The sequence below is a fragment of the Erythrolamprus reginae genome, chromosome 6, assembly GCF_031021105.1.
Source record: "Erythrolamprus reginae isolate rEryReg1 chromosome 6, rEryReg1.hap1, whole genome shotgun sequence".
Taxonomy (NCBI): Eukaryota; Metazoa; Chordata; class Lepidosauria; order Squamata; family Dipsadidae; genus Erythrolamprus; species Erythrolamprus reginae.
The window spans coordinates 13165199-13182468 of record NC_091955.1 but is presented as its reverse complement, the minus strand read 5'-3'; the positions used below and the strand labels follow the sequence as shown (position 1 = coordinate 13182468).

The 17270-nt window shown below is 41.7% G+C and overlaps 1 protein-coding gene across 1 annotated transcript in view; it reads right to left on the bottom strand.

Moving 5' to 3' along the window:
• PHF21B (PHD finger protein 21B) overlaps positions 1-17270 on the bottom strand; it is a gene marked incomplete at its 5' end in the record, with an annotated part of 87669 nt that overhangs the window by 30857 nt on the left and 39542 nt on the right. The window contains 4 exons of the mRNA XM_070754718.1: positions 2541-2617; positions 4346-4397; positions 14278-14397; positions 16613-16963. Coding sequence (XP_070610819.1) covers positions 2541-2617; positions 4346-4397; positions 14278-14397; positions 16613-16963 — 600 coding nt within the window. The remainder of the gene's footprint in view (positions 1-2540; positions 2618-4345; positions 4398-14277; positions 14398-16612; positions 16964-17270) is intronic.

Here is a 17270-nt window from a genome sequence, read left to right as displayed (position 1 = left end):
GGCTCCATGCTCAGAGGGGGAGGACGAGGAACAGGAGGAGGAGGAGGACCAGGCAGATGGGGAAGAGGAATGTCAGGACGAGGAGGAGGGGGAACAGCCGGAGACCCCCGGGGGGGAGCTCTCCCCAGCGAGTAGCCTGGAGTCATTGGATGAGAACGCACAAGCCATCATAGATATGAGGCAGAGAAGGGCAGCACAAAGAAGGGGACAATTAGCCAGGTATTTCCATCCCTAATAGGCAACAGCTGGGTTTCGGTGTGGTTCTCCTCAGAAAGGTTGAAAAGGCAGGCCCGCCCTTCCTGTATTGTGGAGAGTTATCTTTTGGGAGTCCTGTGACCTTGCTTCGATCCTTGGCGTCTCTGATTCTGGCTTGTGGCCTCGAAGGCTGAAAACTTGGGGGAGGCGTGGGTTTTATTATCTACAGTGGTGTGTGCGCCAGCAAGAAGCCTGTTGTATTGTCTGGCCGTCGTGACTCTTCTGTGAAGCTTCACAGCATTCCAGTTTGTAAGAACAGTTTTTGTTATCTGTGTTTGTTTTCAAAGATATAAAAGGACTTTGCTTTTTACCAGCGTGTCTGGATACTCTTTTTAGTTGGTGTTGGCGTCTGGGGGAACCCAGACAGAACAGCACCTTTGAAAGGAAGCTAAGCTCACATAATTCTTTGACTAATTACTTTCGGAAATTGCTTGTTAACTGCTTTTTAGCTATTAGGAATCTTTGGATGTGTGAAAAGACAAGGAAAGTTGCCTTCAATCCTTCACGAAAAGAAGTTTTTGTTTTTTTTAATTATTATTTTTTTATTACAAATATATATACACATTTACATACAATATATGTTTTATATTAATACAAGGCTAAATCAACGCGTAACAAATAAACGAACAAACAAACATGACAAACGAACAAACAAAAATATTCTTAAAAAAAAGATCTAATTGCTTATTTAAGTACATTAATAACAATAACTATTCACTTAGCATATTTTATAATATTTGTACTTGTATTCCCTTCAGGAGGTAAGTTTTGAATGATTTTTGATTTTAAATTATTTTCTGGTGAAACATGTTGTGTCCTCAGCGTATACCATTTTCTCTTGTAGGTTGTCACTGTTTTTTAAATCATTTAATTTAAAAGGTTTAAAAACTTTTTATTGCGGAACAAAAAACATGTCGTTGTTAGTTGTGAAGTCGTGTCCGACCCATCGTGACAAGGCAAGGGTTCCATGTCTCCGGTGCTAACGGTGTGCTCCTGGTGACCAGCATAGGCGCATGCTCATGCCCAGGAAGCCAAATCTCGCGCACGTGAGGATGCCAATTTTCGGCGATTTCTTTGCTTCTGCATGCGGGGGAAAATCTCGCATGTGCAAGCGTCCTCGGGTGAGATTTGGCTTCCTTTGCAATGCGCAGAAGCCGAATCTCGCATGGGTGCATGCGCCCGCCAGCCACATGGAGCTATCCGCACAGCTCCATTTTTACTACCACTCTATAGATTGGCCCGTACAGGCAGGAACCCATTACTGATCGCGACCTTGAGCCCTTCCTTCTCATTAGACAGCCAAAGTGCAGTGGTACCTCTACCTAAGAATGCCTCTACTTAAGAACATTTCTAGATGAGAACCGGGTGTTCAAATTTTTTTGCCTCTTCTTAAAAACCATTTTTTACTTAAAACCCAAGCCCGTAAAAATTTCCCAGGAAATTTGAAAGCAGCACAAAGGCCCGGACAGTTTCCTACCATTTCCCCTTTAATCCCGGCCATCTCGGGCTTTTCTGAGCTGCCAGAGGAGCCTTTCGGTGGCGCTCCCCCTCTCGCCCACCTGGGTTCCTCTCTCTGGCGCAATGTATGGGAGGCAGCCACCCGCCGGGTGTATGGGAGGCACGTGCTCCTCCTCGCTGCCTCAGAGTCCCTCTTTTTTTTTAAGCCTTAAAGTTTTGGATTTTTTTGATTCACCTCACCTCACCTTCTTCCTTCGGCAGCGACTGTCCTCCTCCTCTTCTTCTTCCTCCTCCTCCTCCTCCCACCCAAATTCCGAGCTTTTATTTATTTCCTAATGGGTTTGCACGCATTATTTGTTTTTACATTGATTCCTATGGGGAAAATTGCTTCTACTTAAGAACGTTCTACTTAACAACCTGGTCACGGAACAAATTGAGTTCTTAAGCAGAGGTACCACTGTATTTGAATTTCATTTTCAGCATCTGGCCTTTTAAAGAGTACTGACCAGCTGACATAGAAAGCATGATTAAAACTCTGTTTATAACATTATAACTGGACTAAGGGTCCAGGTAAATTTGAAATAAGATTTTGGAATTAATCATAAGAATTCGAAAGAGGATTTAAAAATTTTATATTTTGTATCATTTAACAGCTGCCTTGCTTAGCGATTGATATGTTGCCCCCAACTGTGGTCACAACTCAAGGATATTTAATGTGGTCCTAGGTACAATCTTGACTTTCTCACCTTCCTTTGACTTATAATATTGTTAAACGTGCATAGGCTAGAAATAAAAGCAAACGTGACAATGTTTAAATATTGGGCTACCTCAGTTTCCAAGAGTCCACTGTAAGCTGGATTGGCAGTACTTCTTCTTTTTCTTTCCTGACGTTTGCTCTGGATTTCTATAATCAATTTCAAAATGGTTATTATTTTTTTCAGTACATAAACTAAAATATTTAGGTGAAACTTATTTGATCAGATGATTTTTTGCTACTTAGCTGAACTTCTGATTACACTTTATCTTCTATTAGTCACCTCTGGTTGACTGGGCCAGCCTGCTTGTTTTGGCTTTTGGGTTTCCGAAGTTCTTTTTTGGGGATTGATCCAGCAATGTGGAATTTATTTTCATAGAAACATAGAATTCTGATGGCAGAAAAAGACCTCATGGTCCATCTAGTCTGCCCTTATACTATTTCCTGTATTTTATCTTACAATGGATCTATGTTTATCCCAGGCATGTTTAAATTCAGTTACTGTGGATTTACCAACCACGTCTGCTGGAAGTTTGTTCCAAGGATCTACTACTCTTTCAGTGAAATAATATTTCCTCACGTTGCTTTTGATCTTTCCCCCAACTAACTTCAGATTGTGTCCCCTTGTTCTTGTGTTCACTTTCCTATTAAAAATACTTCCCTCCTGAACCTTATTTAACCCTTTAACATATTTAAATGTTTCGATCATGTCCCCCCTTTTCCTTCTGTCCTCCAGACTATACAGATTGAGTTCATGAAGTCTTTCCTGATACGTTTTATGCTTAAGACCTTCCACCATTCTTGTAGCCCGTCTTTGGACCCGTTCAATTTTGTCAATATCTTTTTGTAGGTGAGGTCTCCAGAACTGAACACAGTATTCCAAATGTGGTCTCACCAGTGCTCTATATAAGGGGATCACAATCTCCCTCTTCCTGCTTGTTATACCTCTAGCTATGCAGCCAAGCATCCTACTTGCTTTTCCTACTGCCCGACCACACTGCTCACCCATTTTGAGACTGTCAGAAATCACTACCCCTAAATCCTTTTCTTCTGAAGTTTTTGCTAACACAGAACTGCCAATGCAATACTCAGATTGAGGATTCCTTTTCCCCAAGTGCATTATTTTACATTTGGAAACATTAAACTGCAGTTTCCATTGCTTTGACCATTTATCTAGTAAAGCTAAATCATTTACCATATTACAGACCCCTCCAGGAATAACAACCCTATTGCACACTTTAGAGTCATCGGCAAATTTCCTAGCAACACGAAAGCTTCGAAGTCCACAAATATTTTGGGTCATGCTAATTTGAAAACGCAAACCTTGCAATGTTATTTTGCTAACAACCTAGGACCAATTTCTCCAACAGTACGCCATGGTTGCATTCTGATTTATTTTGAGGGAGCTGTACATTTTAAGGGAAAGGCCATGAAAATAAAAAATTAAAACTCAATACATTTAGTTCATTTCTAACCTTATTTAGAAAATCCAGATAGAGATCTTGAATTTTTAATCCTAATAAGCTTTTTAATTATGCATAGCAGAGTCATTACCTTTAACATGTTTGCATAGCCTACTTCTAAAGATGCATAAAGAAATCTGATTTCATTATAAAATGTTGGTTATTTGTGGTAATGACTTGCATAATCAGTTTACTCGTCTTATAATGACTCAATAGGGTTCATGTTTAAGAACTGCTAACAGAAGCTGGGCTGCATTTTTCAAGTTCTTTCCCTTGAGATCTAACTCCAATAATACAATAAAACACTTCAGATTAAGATTTCCAACCTCCTTTTATAAAATAATCTTTTTATTATATTGAAATACATTGCTTTTAAAAACAGAATATTTTTTTCTAGTACAATAATCCTTCTTACCTTCCAAGTATTCAGTCGTAACCAGGCCTAACGCTACCATAAAGGCAATTTTCTAGAGGAGAAATAAAGCAAATAAGGTTATTTTTATATCTTTTGATTAACCCAATAAAGAACATAATCCATAATTATTACATAGCAGTAGTTGATGGCTTATTTCCGTCCACCAGAGTTACCACAAATATTTATATTCTATATCATCTGCATTCTTTCTAAGTTTATATGAAACAAAATAAAATTTATTTTATACAATATTCAATATATTATAACTATTTGTGGATTGTTAGGATTTGGTCCAAGATCAAATCAATTACTGTAAATATACATACACTATTAAAACACTGTACATGCATAAACAACACCAAAGAAAAACAATGAAAACTGCAAAGAAGGTTCTATTTCTATGAAAGCTACAAATACAAATTTCACCATCATACATACATCCATAAACTAGTTGCTTAAAAGAGAAACAGTGATCGCTCTCTACATGGGGCTACTTCTGAAGAGTGTTTGGAAACCTATAAAGTGCCCTATAAAGTGACCTACGTGGCATCGGACCAGAATACCTAAGGGACCGCCTTCTACCGCACGAATCCCAGTGGCCGGTTAGGTCCCACAGAGTTGGCCTTCTCCGGGTCCTGTCGACTAAACAATGTCATCTGGTGGGCCCCAGGGGAAGAGCCTTCTCTGTGGCGGCCCCAGCCCTCTGGAACCAACTCCCCCTGGAGATTCGAATTGCCTTCACCCTCCTTGCCTTCCGCAAGATGTTGAAGACCCATTTATGTCGCCAGGCATGGGGGGATTAATCCCCCCCTCTGACTTGTAGCATTTCAGAATGGTGTGATTGTGTAGTACTGATTGTTTTTAGCAATGATGGGTCTTAATTTAGTTTTTAATATTGGATTTGTATTGTACTGTATTGCTTTTATTGTTGTGAGCCGCCCCGAGTCCTCAGAGAGGGGCGGCATGCAAATCTAATAAATTATTATAATATTATTATTATTATATCCTCATAATAAGGGGAGGTAAAATTTCTAATAATTGAAGCCATTGTATTATGTTGTATTTCAACCACTGCAGTATTGTATCTACTTTTTAACTTTTATTTTAAAACACCAGCATAGGTTTTTTTTGTTTCATGATGTAATAAAAATATTAATATTAAGAAACGCATTAAGAAATCAGCAGTGGTTTTCTCTTTGAATAATTTGGTATGGTTTCTTTATACATACATATAAAAATCATGTTGTAATTATATGTTCTAGTTGTCGTTAACATGCATTTATACTAATTATACAGTTAGGTCTAATTACACTAATTGCATAAATGCATGTTAATCAACTAAAGCTTATTCAAGGAACAAAATAAATTAACCCAAAGCTTATTTATCAATGTCAAGACAATAATATATATCTGTTTCTTTAGCACATTCATAAAAATCGAGAAGCAAGAAGCAGACCTCAACTTTATATCCCAGGTATCAACACGTGATAACCAAAAAGGAAAACTCCTGCTAAATCAATACATCCATAAACAGAAGGCAGGTAAAACTGGGATTTGGCAATTCTTATTTTTTAACATTGGGATTAGACTATAGCACCCCACTTTAGTGTCAGAGACTCCTTACATTTAAGATAAACATAGCATGATGAAATTTGATAAAGAATACAATGTGGGAGGTCAGTTTAATACGAGTGAAAAAATGGAAGTAAGAGAGATTGGAACTACAGTCATACCTCGTCTTACGAACCTAATTGGTTCCAGGCGGAGGTTCGTAAGACGAAAGGTTCGTAAGACGAAACATTGTTTCTCATAGGAAACAATGTAAAGTCAATTAATCCGTGCAACAAAAAAAAAAAACCCGCAAAAAAACGCTGCCACCCGGCTGTCACCTTTTAAAACAGCCTGGGGGCTTCTCAGCGACCTCCCGAACGCCGAACGCCAAACCCGAACTTCCAGGTTCGGCGTTCGGGAGGCCGCCGAGAAGCCCCCAGGCTGTTTTAAAAGGTGACAGCCGGGCTGGGGGGCTTCCCAGCAGCCTCCCGAACCCCGAACTTTTGCTGAACTTCCGGGTTCGGGGTTCGGGAGGCTGCTGGGAAGCCCCCCAGCCCGGCTGTGACCTTTTAAAATAGCCGGGCAGCCTCCCGAAGCCGAACGCCAAACCCGAATTTCCGGGTTCGGCGTTCGGAGGCTGCTGGGAAGCCCTGCCGCCCGGCTGTCACCTTTTAAAACAGCCGGGGGGCTTCCCAGCAGCCTCCCGAACGCCGAACCCGGAAGTTCGGGTTTGGCGTTCGTAACATGGAAAAAGTTCGTAAGAAGAGGCAATTTTTTTCTGAACCCCGGGTTCGTATCTCGAGTTGTTCATAAGACGAGGGGTTCGTATCTTGAGGTACCACTGTATAAGGAAATTGCTTAGTTATGTCACAACTCCAGAGAATGTTTTAACCTGAACCCTGTGTCATTAATTTAGCCTGGCTATATTTTTAAAATTGATTTTCTATTATTAAGCATCGGATTGTCTGGGTATTTAATGTTTTGTGCATGCATGCGCAGAAGGTAAAAAACGCAAAAAAACTGGGCAAGTGGGCGGAGCCTCGCACTCTCTTTGTGACCGGATTTTTCGTAGATTTTCACGGGTATATGTATGTAAGATTGTTCTGAGTTCGGGTTTTGCCCCGTGTAATATTTTGCATGTCTATATTTACAGCAGCACGAAGCTTACAACTTTAGCCTGATGATGGTGAATATGATTTCACCGAAATGTCGCATAGACATGCAAAATATTACACGGGGCAAAACCCGAACTCAGAACAATACAGATAGAATTGTCGGCTATCAATAAAATTAACTGACTTGGAAATGGCTCTGGGTTGGGCCAAGAGGCAAATAAGGAGCTCTGATGTTCCTTCAATACACCAGGGTGATTCGACACAAAAATATGTAACCCTTCCCTGGTGCAGAGCTGAAGGGATTGGATACTGTAGCCTAGAGGATAATTCTCTGCCTTACAAGGCAAAGGTTGCAGGTTCAAGTCCCAGTGGGTATGGCTAGCTGATGAGGCCAAAATAAGGCCGAAATAGATCTATCCTAGTCTCCCTTAATTTTCAAATTCAGCAAAAGAAAAAAAAGCATGTGACATATATGTATGTTTGTTTGTTTGTTTGTTTGTTTATTTAGTCAAACAATTATAGAGTGGTAATTTGTACAAATAAAACATTAGATAAGTAATGATAAAAAGTAACAAAAGAAGACAATAGGACAGGGACGGTAGGCACAGTGATGCGCTTATGCACGCCCCTAACAGACCTCTTAGAAAGGGGGAGAGGTCAATTGTAGATAGTCTAAGGTTAAAGGTTTTGGGGTTAGGAGTAGAAACCACAGAATCAGGTAGTGCATTCCAGGCGTTGATTACTCTGTTGCTGAAGTCGTATTTTTTGCAGTCAAGTTTGGAGCGGTTGACATTTAGTTTAAATCAATTTCGTGCTCGTGTGTTGTTGCGGTTGAAGGTGACAACTGACAGGCACGAGCAAACCAGGAGCATTTCACTCCTGGCTCAAAGAGTATGATTTGTAAGAGAGAAGATCCTGCATTAAAATCTGACTTCTGCTATAAACCTACCAGGGAACCTGATAAATTACAATTTCTGAATCTTCCCTTCTGCAAAACCCAGATAACACTAAGCTTTCTCTCAACACCACTCTAAAGAAATCCTGGGTAAAAATAAATGAATTGCCACAAAGTTCAGTGGTATTATTAATAAACTAATGCCATTTACAAGCTAAAAACAGTGCAATGCTTAGGGCGCTGCACATCTTTTTTATTTTCAAAAAGGAAATGAAATGAAACTGTTGATTTGATAGATGGATAGATGAATAGACGGGCAGACAGATATAGATTATTGATTTATTAGTCTTATGATCATATTAAAAATTAAGTACAAGGTCTGTTTCCAAGAAAAAATAGGTAAGGGAAAATGCAATAATAAAATACACATTCATTCATTCATTCATTCATTCATTCATTCATTTATTCGATTTTTATGCCGCCCTTCTCCTTAGACTCAGGGCGGCTTACAACAAGTTAGCAATAGCACTTTTTAATAGAGCCAGCCTATTGCCCCCACAATCCGGGTCCTCATTTGACCCACCTCGGAAGGATGGAAGGCTGAGTCAACCTTGAGCGGGTGATGAGATTTGAACCGCTGACCTACAGATCTACAGTCAGCTTCAGTGGCCTGCAGTACAGCACTCTACCTGCTGTGCCACCCCGGCTCATTACTTAATTAGGAAATGTGTGGAGAAACCTGAAGAATATCATTGGCTACAACCTCCCTCCCATGCAGAAGAGAAACAGCAACTGGCAGATGACTTGAACGTCTTCTACTGTAGACTTGAGAGCAGAACGTTGTCATTCATTGCTATCTTCCCCACCTCAGATGGACCAGCAGTAGCCAAATCTCTTACACCTATCTCCAACTCTCCGGGCCCCCATCTCTGGTGATCTTAGAATAAGATGTGTGAGGTCTATTTCATAGACGAAAGATCACAGAAGAATCAGGCCCAGACAGAGTAACTCCCTCCTGCTTGAAAGACTCTGATGAACAACAAGTCCCCATCTTCACCCACATTTTGAATAAATTGTTAGAGACGTATTATGTCACTTCTTGCTCCAAATGCTCTACTATCATCACAATTCCCAAGATACCCTCCATCAAGGACTACAATGACTACAGACCAGGTGCTCTGACATCTGTAGTTATACAAACCAGAACATCATCATTAAACCTCTAGAAGTTTGCCTACTAAGCAAATAGATTGGCAGATGACGCTGCCAATATGTCATTACATTATACTAATGGCAACCACCCTGCCTTCCATAGAAGACCTGTATATTGCGCATGTCAGAAGGAGGGTTGAGAAAATGTCTACAGACCCCTCACATCCTGGAAATAAACTGTTTCAACTCCTCCCCTCAGGACACTGTTATAGGGCACTGCAGGCCAAAACAACTAGACATAGGGACAGGTTTTTTTCCACTTGTGCCATTAGTCTGTTGAACACTTAATTCTCATAGTACTGTCTTTTGACTGTGTATATCTACCCCTGTTGTATGGTGGTAGTAGCATTATTATCCTTAGAAACATAGAAACATCGAAGACTGACGGCAGAAAAAGACCTCATGGTCCATCTAGTCTGCCCTTATACTATTTCCTGTATTTTATCTTACAATGGATATATGTTTATCCCAGGCATGTTTAAATTCAGTTACTGTGGATTTACCAACCACGTCTGCTGGAAGTTTGTTCCAAGGATCTACTACTCTTTCAGTGAAATAATATTTTCTCACGTTGCTTTTGATCTTTCCCCCAACTAACTTCAGATTGTGTCCCCTTGTTCTTGTATTCACTTTCCTATTAAGAAAACACTTCCCCCCTGAACCTTATTTAACCCTTTAAACATAGAAACATAGAAGACTGACGGCAGAAAAAGACCTCATGGTCCATCTAGTCTGCCCTTATACTATTTCCTGTATTTTATCTTACAATGGATACCGTGTTTCCCCGATAGTAAGACCCCCCCGATTGTAAGACATATGGGGGGTTTCAGGGGGGTCGGCTAATATAAGCCATACCCCGAAAGTAAGACATATGTCTTACTTTCGGGGAAACACGGTACTAAAAGCGAGGGAGGCGTTGGAGCAGTTTGCGGCGTCCTGGCGGCGGTTCCCTCCGCTTTGACGGCGCTGGTCCGCTCGCTCGTCCCCGCAACTGACCCGTTTCTCGACACGCGTCTGGAGGGGAGGAGCCGCTCTGCGCAGTTGGGCAGCCCTGCCTGCCGGAAAGGAGGCGGGCGAAGGAGGGCACAGCTCCGGCCGCCCGCTCGGCTCGCTTCTACAACTTCGGACCAGTGCCGTCCTTCGCCTCGCATTTCCGGGTTGGCGAGCCTGGATTGTTTTTCCTGCGAGCGCTGGTCCCCGCTAAGCCTTCTGCGCCTGACTCTGCGAGGCGAGAGGGAAGAAGGAGAAGCGTAAGTGGATGCGGAGCGAAGGATGGATAAATGCCTCCCGAGGGAACCGCCGCCAGGGCTGCTGCCGCGCTGCCGAGCAGATCAGCTGCTGGGCGGCCGAAGAAACCTTCCCTGGGTCTTCCCGACTTCACCCTGTCAATTTGGTGAGTGGAGGCGGGAAATGGCGGGGGGGGGGGTATGTAAGACATACCCCGAAAGTAAGACCTAGTGGGGCTTTTGGGGGTAAAAAGAAAGTAAGACACTGTCTTACTATCGGGGAAACACGGTATATGTTTATCTCCGAGTCTGCGGAGAGGGGCGGCATACAAATCTAAATAATAAATAAAATAAATGTTTAAATTCAGTTACTGTGGATTTACCAACCACGTCTGCTGGAAGTTTGTTCCAAGGATCTACTACTCTTTCAGTAAAATAATATTTTCTCACGTTGTTTTTGATCTTTCCCCCAACTAACTTCAGATTGTGTCCTCTTGTTCTTGTGTTCACTTTCCTATTAAAAACACTTCCCTCCTGAACCTTATTTAACCCTTTAACATATTTAAATGTTTCGATCACGTCCCCCCTTTTCCTTCTGTCCTCCAGACTATACAGATTGAGTTCATGAAGTCTTTCCTGATACGTTTTATGCTTAAGACCTTCCACCATTCTTGTAGCCCCTCTTTGGACCCGTTCAATTTTGTCAATATCTTTTCCCCATCTTCTTTAATACCTCATCCTATTGGTATCATCATCATCATCATCATCATCATCATCATCATCATTATTATTATTATTATTATTATTATTATTCTGTTGCTTTGTATGTATACTGAGAGCTTTCCTCTCACACAAATTCCTTATATGTCAAATCACATGCCCAAATAAAGTATTCCATTCCCTTCTGTCCCATCCTATCTCATACCGTCATAATGATGAAAGGGGGGGGGGAATTATTTCCTATATTTTTTTAGAATTTTTAGAATTAGTGTCATTTTACAATTCCCATGTAAACCATACTTATCAAAAATGAATATTTCTAAGAACTATGGATATAATTTTAAAATTATATCTCAAATATTGTCACTCCAGGAATTTTGTCTTTGAGACACCTAACGGGTGCATAGCCTTTGAAAGTGAATTAATGAACTACTACAATATGTCTATCAATATGTCGCTACAGAGCACTGCACACCAAGACAACTAGACACAAGAACAGTTTTTTCCCGAACGCCATCACTCTACTAAACAAATAATTCCCTCAACACTGTCAGACTTTCTACTAAATCTGCACTTCTATTCTACTAGTCTTTCTCATCATTCCTATCACCCATTTCCTCCCATGTTGACTGTATGACTGTAACTTGTTGCTTATATCCTAAGATTTTTATTAATATTGCTTCTTCATTGCTTATTTGACCCCTATGACAATCATTAAGTGTTGTACCACATGAGTCTTGACAAATGTATATTTTATTTTATGTACGTTGAGAGCATATGCACCAAGACAAATTCCTTGTGTGTCCAATCACACTTGGCCAATAAAAAATTCTATTCTATTCTATTCAATTAGATGAATTTGAGATAATGCTCTGGTTAAATTGCAGCTCTGTAAAACATCTTTCAAGATCACTTTTTCAGCTCAACCCAGCATGCTAATTTTAAAACCAAATACTGTATAAATTTCGCTCAGCTATATTAGCAACGTAAACAGTAACTTTACACACAGAATAAAAAAGCCACATTTATTCGAAATTAAGTTCTGCCATCACCAGACCTCTGATCAAAATTATTCTAGCAGATGTGAGAAAAGTTGTTTGTATACAAGTTTGATTCTTAAAACAACCTTCCTTTATATTATCCAATACAACTTAGTGCAAAATACAAGCAAACATCAATTTTTAACAGATTCTACCTGAAGAATGGGAAAAGAACCGTGTCCTTTATCCCAGGCACCACATTTTCACAATAACCATTCTGTGTAGAGCCGAAGCAAGCGAATTTTAGCCTATTTAAGTTGTTAGGGTGTGAATGCTTCCCGATGAATTCTTCCTGGCACAATTATTTATTGACACCCTTATCGTTTCATTAAAAGACTAGCATAGCACAGGCACAATGAAAACTAGATGCAGGTTGAAAGGAGAAGAGTTTTTCTCAGAAGATGAAAAGAAAGGTGGGGGAAATAGTGGAGAACATTTTTTAAAAAGTAATACCCGACTTTATGGCTATGACAAAAGGCATGTTACAGCTATACTTTGTGGTTATATTCTCCAACAAGCTGTCACCAGCAAAAGTCGTAAATAAAACAAAAATATCTGAGAAATACACAATGGAATCTATTTCAATCTATTTTATATTTTGATGATTAAAGTCTTTACGGGAGAATAAAATAATTGAAATGGAAATGGGCTGGTCACACAGCAAGGGATCAAGGCTGTCATTCATAGACCTTGATCAAAATCAGGGACCACCTTCTGCTGCACGAATCCCAGCGACCAGTTAGGTCCCACAGAGTGGGCCTTCTTCGGGTCCCGTCAACTAAACAATGTCGTTTGGTGGGACCCAGGGGAAGAGCCTTCTCTGTGGCGGCCCTGGCCCTCTGGAACCAACTCCCCCCAGAGATTATAATTGCCCCACCCTCCTTGCCTTTCGTAAGCTCCTTAAAACCCACCTCTGCCATCAGGCATGGGGGAACTGAGATATTCGTTCCTCCTAGGCCTTTACAATTTACGCATGGTATGTTTGTATGTATGTTTGGTTTTTATAATAAGGTTTTTTTTAGTTATTTTAGTATTGGATTGGATTGTTACATGCTGTTTTTATCATTGTTGTTAGCCGCCCCGAGTCTATGGAGAGGGGCAACATACAAATCCAATAAATAAATAAATAAATAAATAAATCCACGAAAGACACCTAAAACAAGATGGATCGTTGACATCAACAAGTATTGTGGGCCCAATTGGCAAAAGGAAGCTCAGGACATATAGGTTGGAAACATGCAGAAGAGGCCTTCCTCCTCCAGTGGACAGACAATGACTGAGGAGAAGGAAAAGGAAACGGAGGAGAAGAAGAGGGAGCGGGAGAGGAGGAAGAGGAAGAGGAGGAGGAGAAACGAAGAGAAGGAGGAGGAGAAGGATTGGCAGTTCTGTGTTAGCAAAATCTTCAGAAGAAAAGGATTTAGGGGTAGTGATTTCTGACAGTCTCAAAATGGGTGAGCAGTGTGGTCGGGCGGTAGGAAAAGCAAGTAGGATGCTTGGCTGCAGAGCTAGAGGTATAACAAGCAGGAAGAGGGAGATTATGATTCCGCTATATAGAATGCTGGTGAGACCACATTTGGAATACTGCGTTCAGTTCTGGAGACCTCACCTACAAAAAGATATTGACAAAATTGAACGGGTCCAAAGACGGGCTACAAGAATGGTGGAAGGTCTTAAGCATAAAACGTATCAGGAAAGACTTCATGAACTCAATCTGTATAGTCTGGAGGACAGAAAGAAAAGGGGGAACATGATCAAAACATTTAAATATGTTAAAGGGTTAAATAAGGTTCAGGAGGGAAGTGTTTTTAATAGGAAAGTGAACACAAGAACAAGGGGACACAATCTGAAGTTAGTTGGGGGAAAGATCAAAAGCAACATGAAAAAATATTATTTTACTGAAAGAGTAGTAGATCCTTGGAACAAACTTCCAGCAGACGTGGTTGGTAAATCCACAGTAACTGAATTTAAACATGCCTGGGATAAACATAGATCCATTGTAAGATAAAATACAGGAAATAGTATAAGGGCAGACTAGATGGACCATGAGGTCTTTTTCTGCCGTCAGTCTTCTATGTTTCTATGTTTCTAAGGAGAAAAAGGAGGAGGAGGAGGAGGAAGAGCAGCACAATAAGCATGTATTGTATTTTTCAAAACAATAAAGTGGTCTTTTTACCTCTGGATTTTCATCTTTTTTCTTTTTGGTAGCAGGTCCCTGAGTTGACTCTTCAGCAGGTTTCTTTATCTCCACTTTATTTTCTGTCTGAGTTTGAACTTTAGGTTGAATGATGATGACCTGAAAATCAAGAGACAGGTGAAAATGAGACGTGAACATAAACGTTATGTGCATGGCTGAAGGAAAATAAGTGTTTTCCCAATGTTGACAATTTCCAGATGTGAAACCTTCAACTCGCAGAATTCCCTAGCCAGAGTTAAAGTTATTAATTCCGGCTAGGGAAACTGCAAAGCCTTTAAGCCTACTCTGTCAATACAACATGTAAAAATTCATAGGTTGTAATAAGATTTGAATGTCAGGTCAGCATCCTATAAAAAGTATCCTTTGAGTTGAGCTGACAATTTCATCTATGTAGGCTTTGTCCGCTTTTTTACAACAACAGGAAAGTGGCTTGCTAGTTACTTCCCTGAAGTTTTGGCCTTTAAAATCTAGCCTACAATTGCCTTGGACGGGAAATGAACACTCGGACACCAAGCTGGGTAAAAATGGGTCACTTTATTAAATATTAACAGAAAGACCTGCAGGGGTCGCTAAATGGGGCGGAGTTTCCTGAACACAACATACTTGGGCAACTGAAATGGGCGTTACTCCACGCCTGGTCAGGGTGAGGCGTGCCCCGCCTACTCCCGACCCGAAAGCCACGCCCAGCATGTGGGAGGGCTCGCCTTGCATGACCCGGAACCGGAAATGACGTAGGTGAGCCCCAAGGGCACCCCCTTCACACCTCTCTGTCCGTGGAGGAAGCTTGTGTTGTGCAATGGGGGTGCCAATCATCTTACAAAAGATGCCCAAAGGAGAACACACAGCTGCTACTGATACCCTTTCCGCCCCGTTTCTGCCATATAGTGACCAAGAATATAAACATCCAATTGTTGAATCAGAACCTATTTACATACAGATGCACCCCGTAACCACAAATCCTTACCCTCGGCCAGGATGGAGTAGGCGAAAAACAATCCGTAGCAAATGCCATAAGACTGCAAAAATTCCTACTCGGCCCCAAACCCGGCGACCTATAAAAACATCCTGGATTGAGCGGAGGGTGGGTGGGTGTCCGTTTTGTGGCGAGCTCGGGGGCAAGAGAAGCCGGGGGAGCAAGCAAGCCCTGATAAAGGGCACACGCCCCGCCCCTCGGCTTTCCCAGAATGCCCGAGCGGCCACTGATTGCTCTGGGGCATTCCCGCGCTATTGCGGGGAACGCCCCCCAGCGGATGGGGGAGCCGAGTTGGTTCCCGCCATTGGCAATTTTCGGCCAGGCGTTATTTCGCCCGGCCTGTCATTTCTGAGATTGCCCGGTTCCTCTACTTACGAACTTAATTCATTCCGTGACCAGGTTCTTAAGTAGAAAAGTTTGTAAGAAGGAATTTTTCCCATAGGAATCAATGTAAAAGCAAATAATGCATGTGATTGGGGAAACCACAGGGAGGGTATAGGCCCTGTTTCCTCCCAGGAGATTCCTAGAGAGGCCCCACAAAGGCTTCTCCCCGCCTTTTCCGGTCCTGCTTCCTCCCAGGAGATTCCTAGAGAGGCCCCACAGAAGCTCCTCCCCACCTTTTCCGACCCTATTTCCTCCCAAAAGATTCTTAGAGAGGCCCCACGGAGGCTTCTCCCTGCCTTTTCCGGTTACAGTTTCGGAGCCTTGGGTTTGTAAGTGGAAAATGGTTCTTGAGAAGAGGCAAAAAAATCTTGAACCACCTGTTCAAGTTCTTAAGTAGAAGCATTTGTAGGTAGAGGTACCACTGTACCTCTTCTGTTGGGAAATGTATCTTCTGTTGACTCACATTCTTCACTGAACATAAAGCTGTGGACATTCTCCTTGGATTCTTAAGAGTTACATCAGCTTTGCTGTTTACATCTGTTTCCTGTTAACGTTAAGGGCCAATTTTGCTTTGATAGCATCTTGATCTGATTACCATTATGGTCACTTAACTGGTTTGCAATGAAAAGACTTTTCTGGACACTCGCCCCATCTGAATACCACAGCTGAAGGCCAATAATGATTATGCCAATTCTGCAAAAGCTCTCTTGCTTAGCTTGCAAGCCAGCTAACCCTTAACCTCTTATATCGCCCAGTTCTGGGATGTATGAATGAATCCCTCCGCGACTGCCAAGTGAGGTCAAGTGATAAGATTTGATTATGAATCCCATTTACTGAGGCATACAAGATTCTCACTTTTATCCATCAGGGCAGTCGCTGAGAAACCCAGATCGGCCGTCCTGATATTGTCCGAACTTCAGTCATTTGTCATGCCCGCCGTCCCCTAACGAAACCTACCTTGCTGTCAGCGCTGATGAGAAGTGGCTGCACTTTGATGCTGTCATTAACCACCGAGACAGCCCCGCTGGTGTTGATGGGCATGGCATTATTGGGAGATGTTGAGATAATGGCATAGGCTACCCCAGCGCTATTCAGGCATGAGGAGATGGCTGCCGTCTCTGCGACGCTTTGTGATTGGTTGACGGACGCCTGGACATGGCTGACGGTATTATTGGCAGTGGGGAGGGCGGGGGTTGGGTTCTTGATGCTGACCACTGTTGCCTTCTGAAACGTCGGAGGTTGCTTGGAAGGTTGATCTCGGCATGGAGAAATTGGGAGGCTGTCTGGGATCAGAGTCTTTGGCCTAACCTGCAGGAAAGAGCGGTGGGGGGAAGGAAAAACTTTTCTGCATAACTCCATGGAGCAGGGGTCCCCAAACTTTTTACACAGGGGGCCAGTTCACTGTCCCTCAGACTGTTGGAGGGCCGGACTATAAAAAAAACCTATGAATAAATCCCTATGCACACTGCACATAGCTTATTTAAAGTAAAAAACAAAATGGGAACAAATACAATATTTAAAATAAAGAAGTTATAAGTAATTAAGTAATTAATAATTAAATAATACAGTAATTTATACTTCTTTATTAACAAGTAAATTTAAACTTAAATCAACA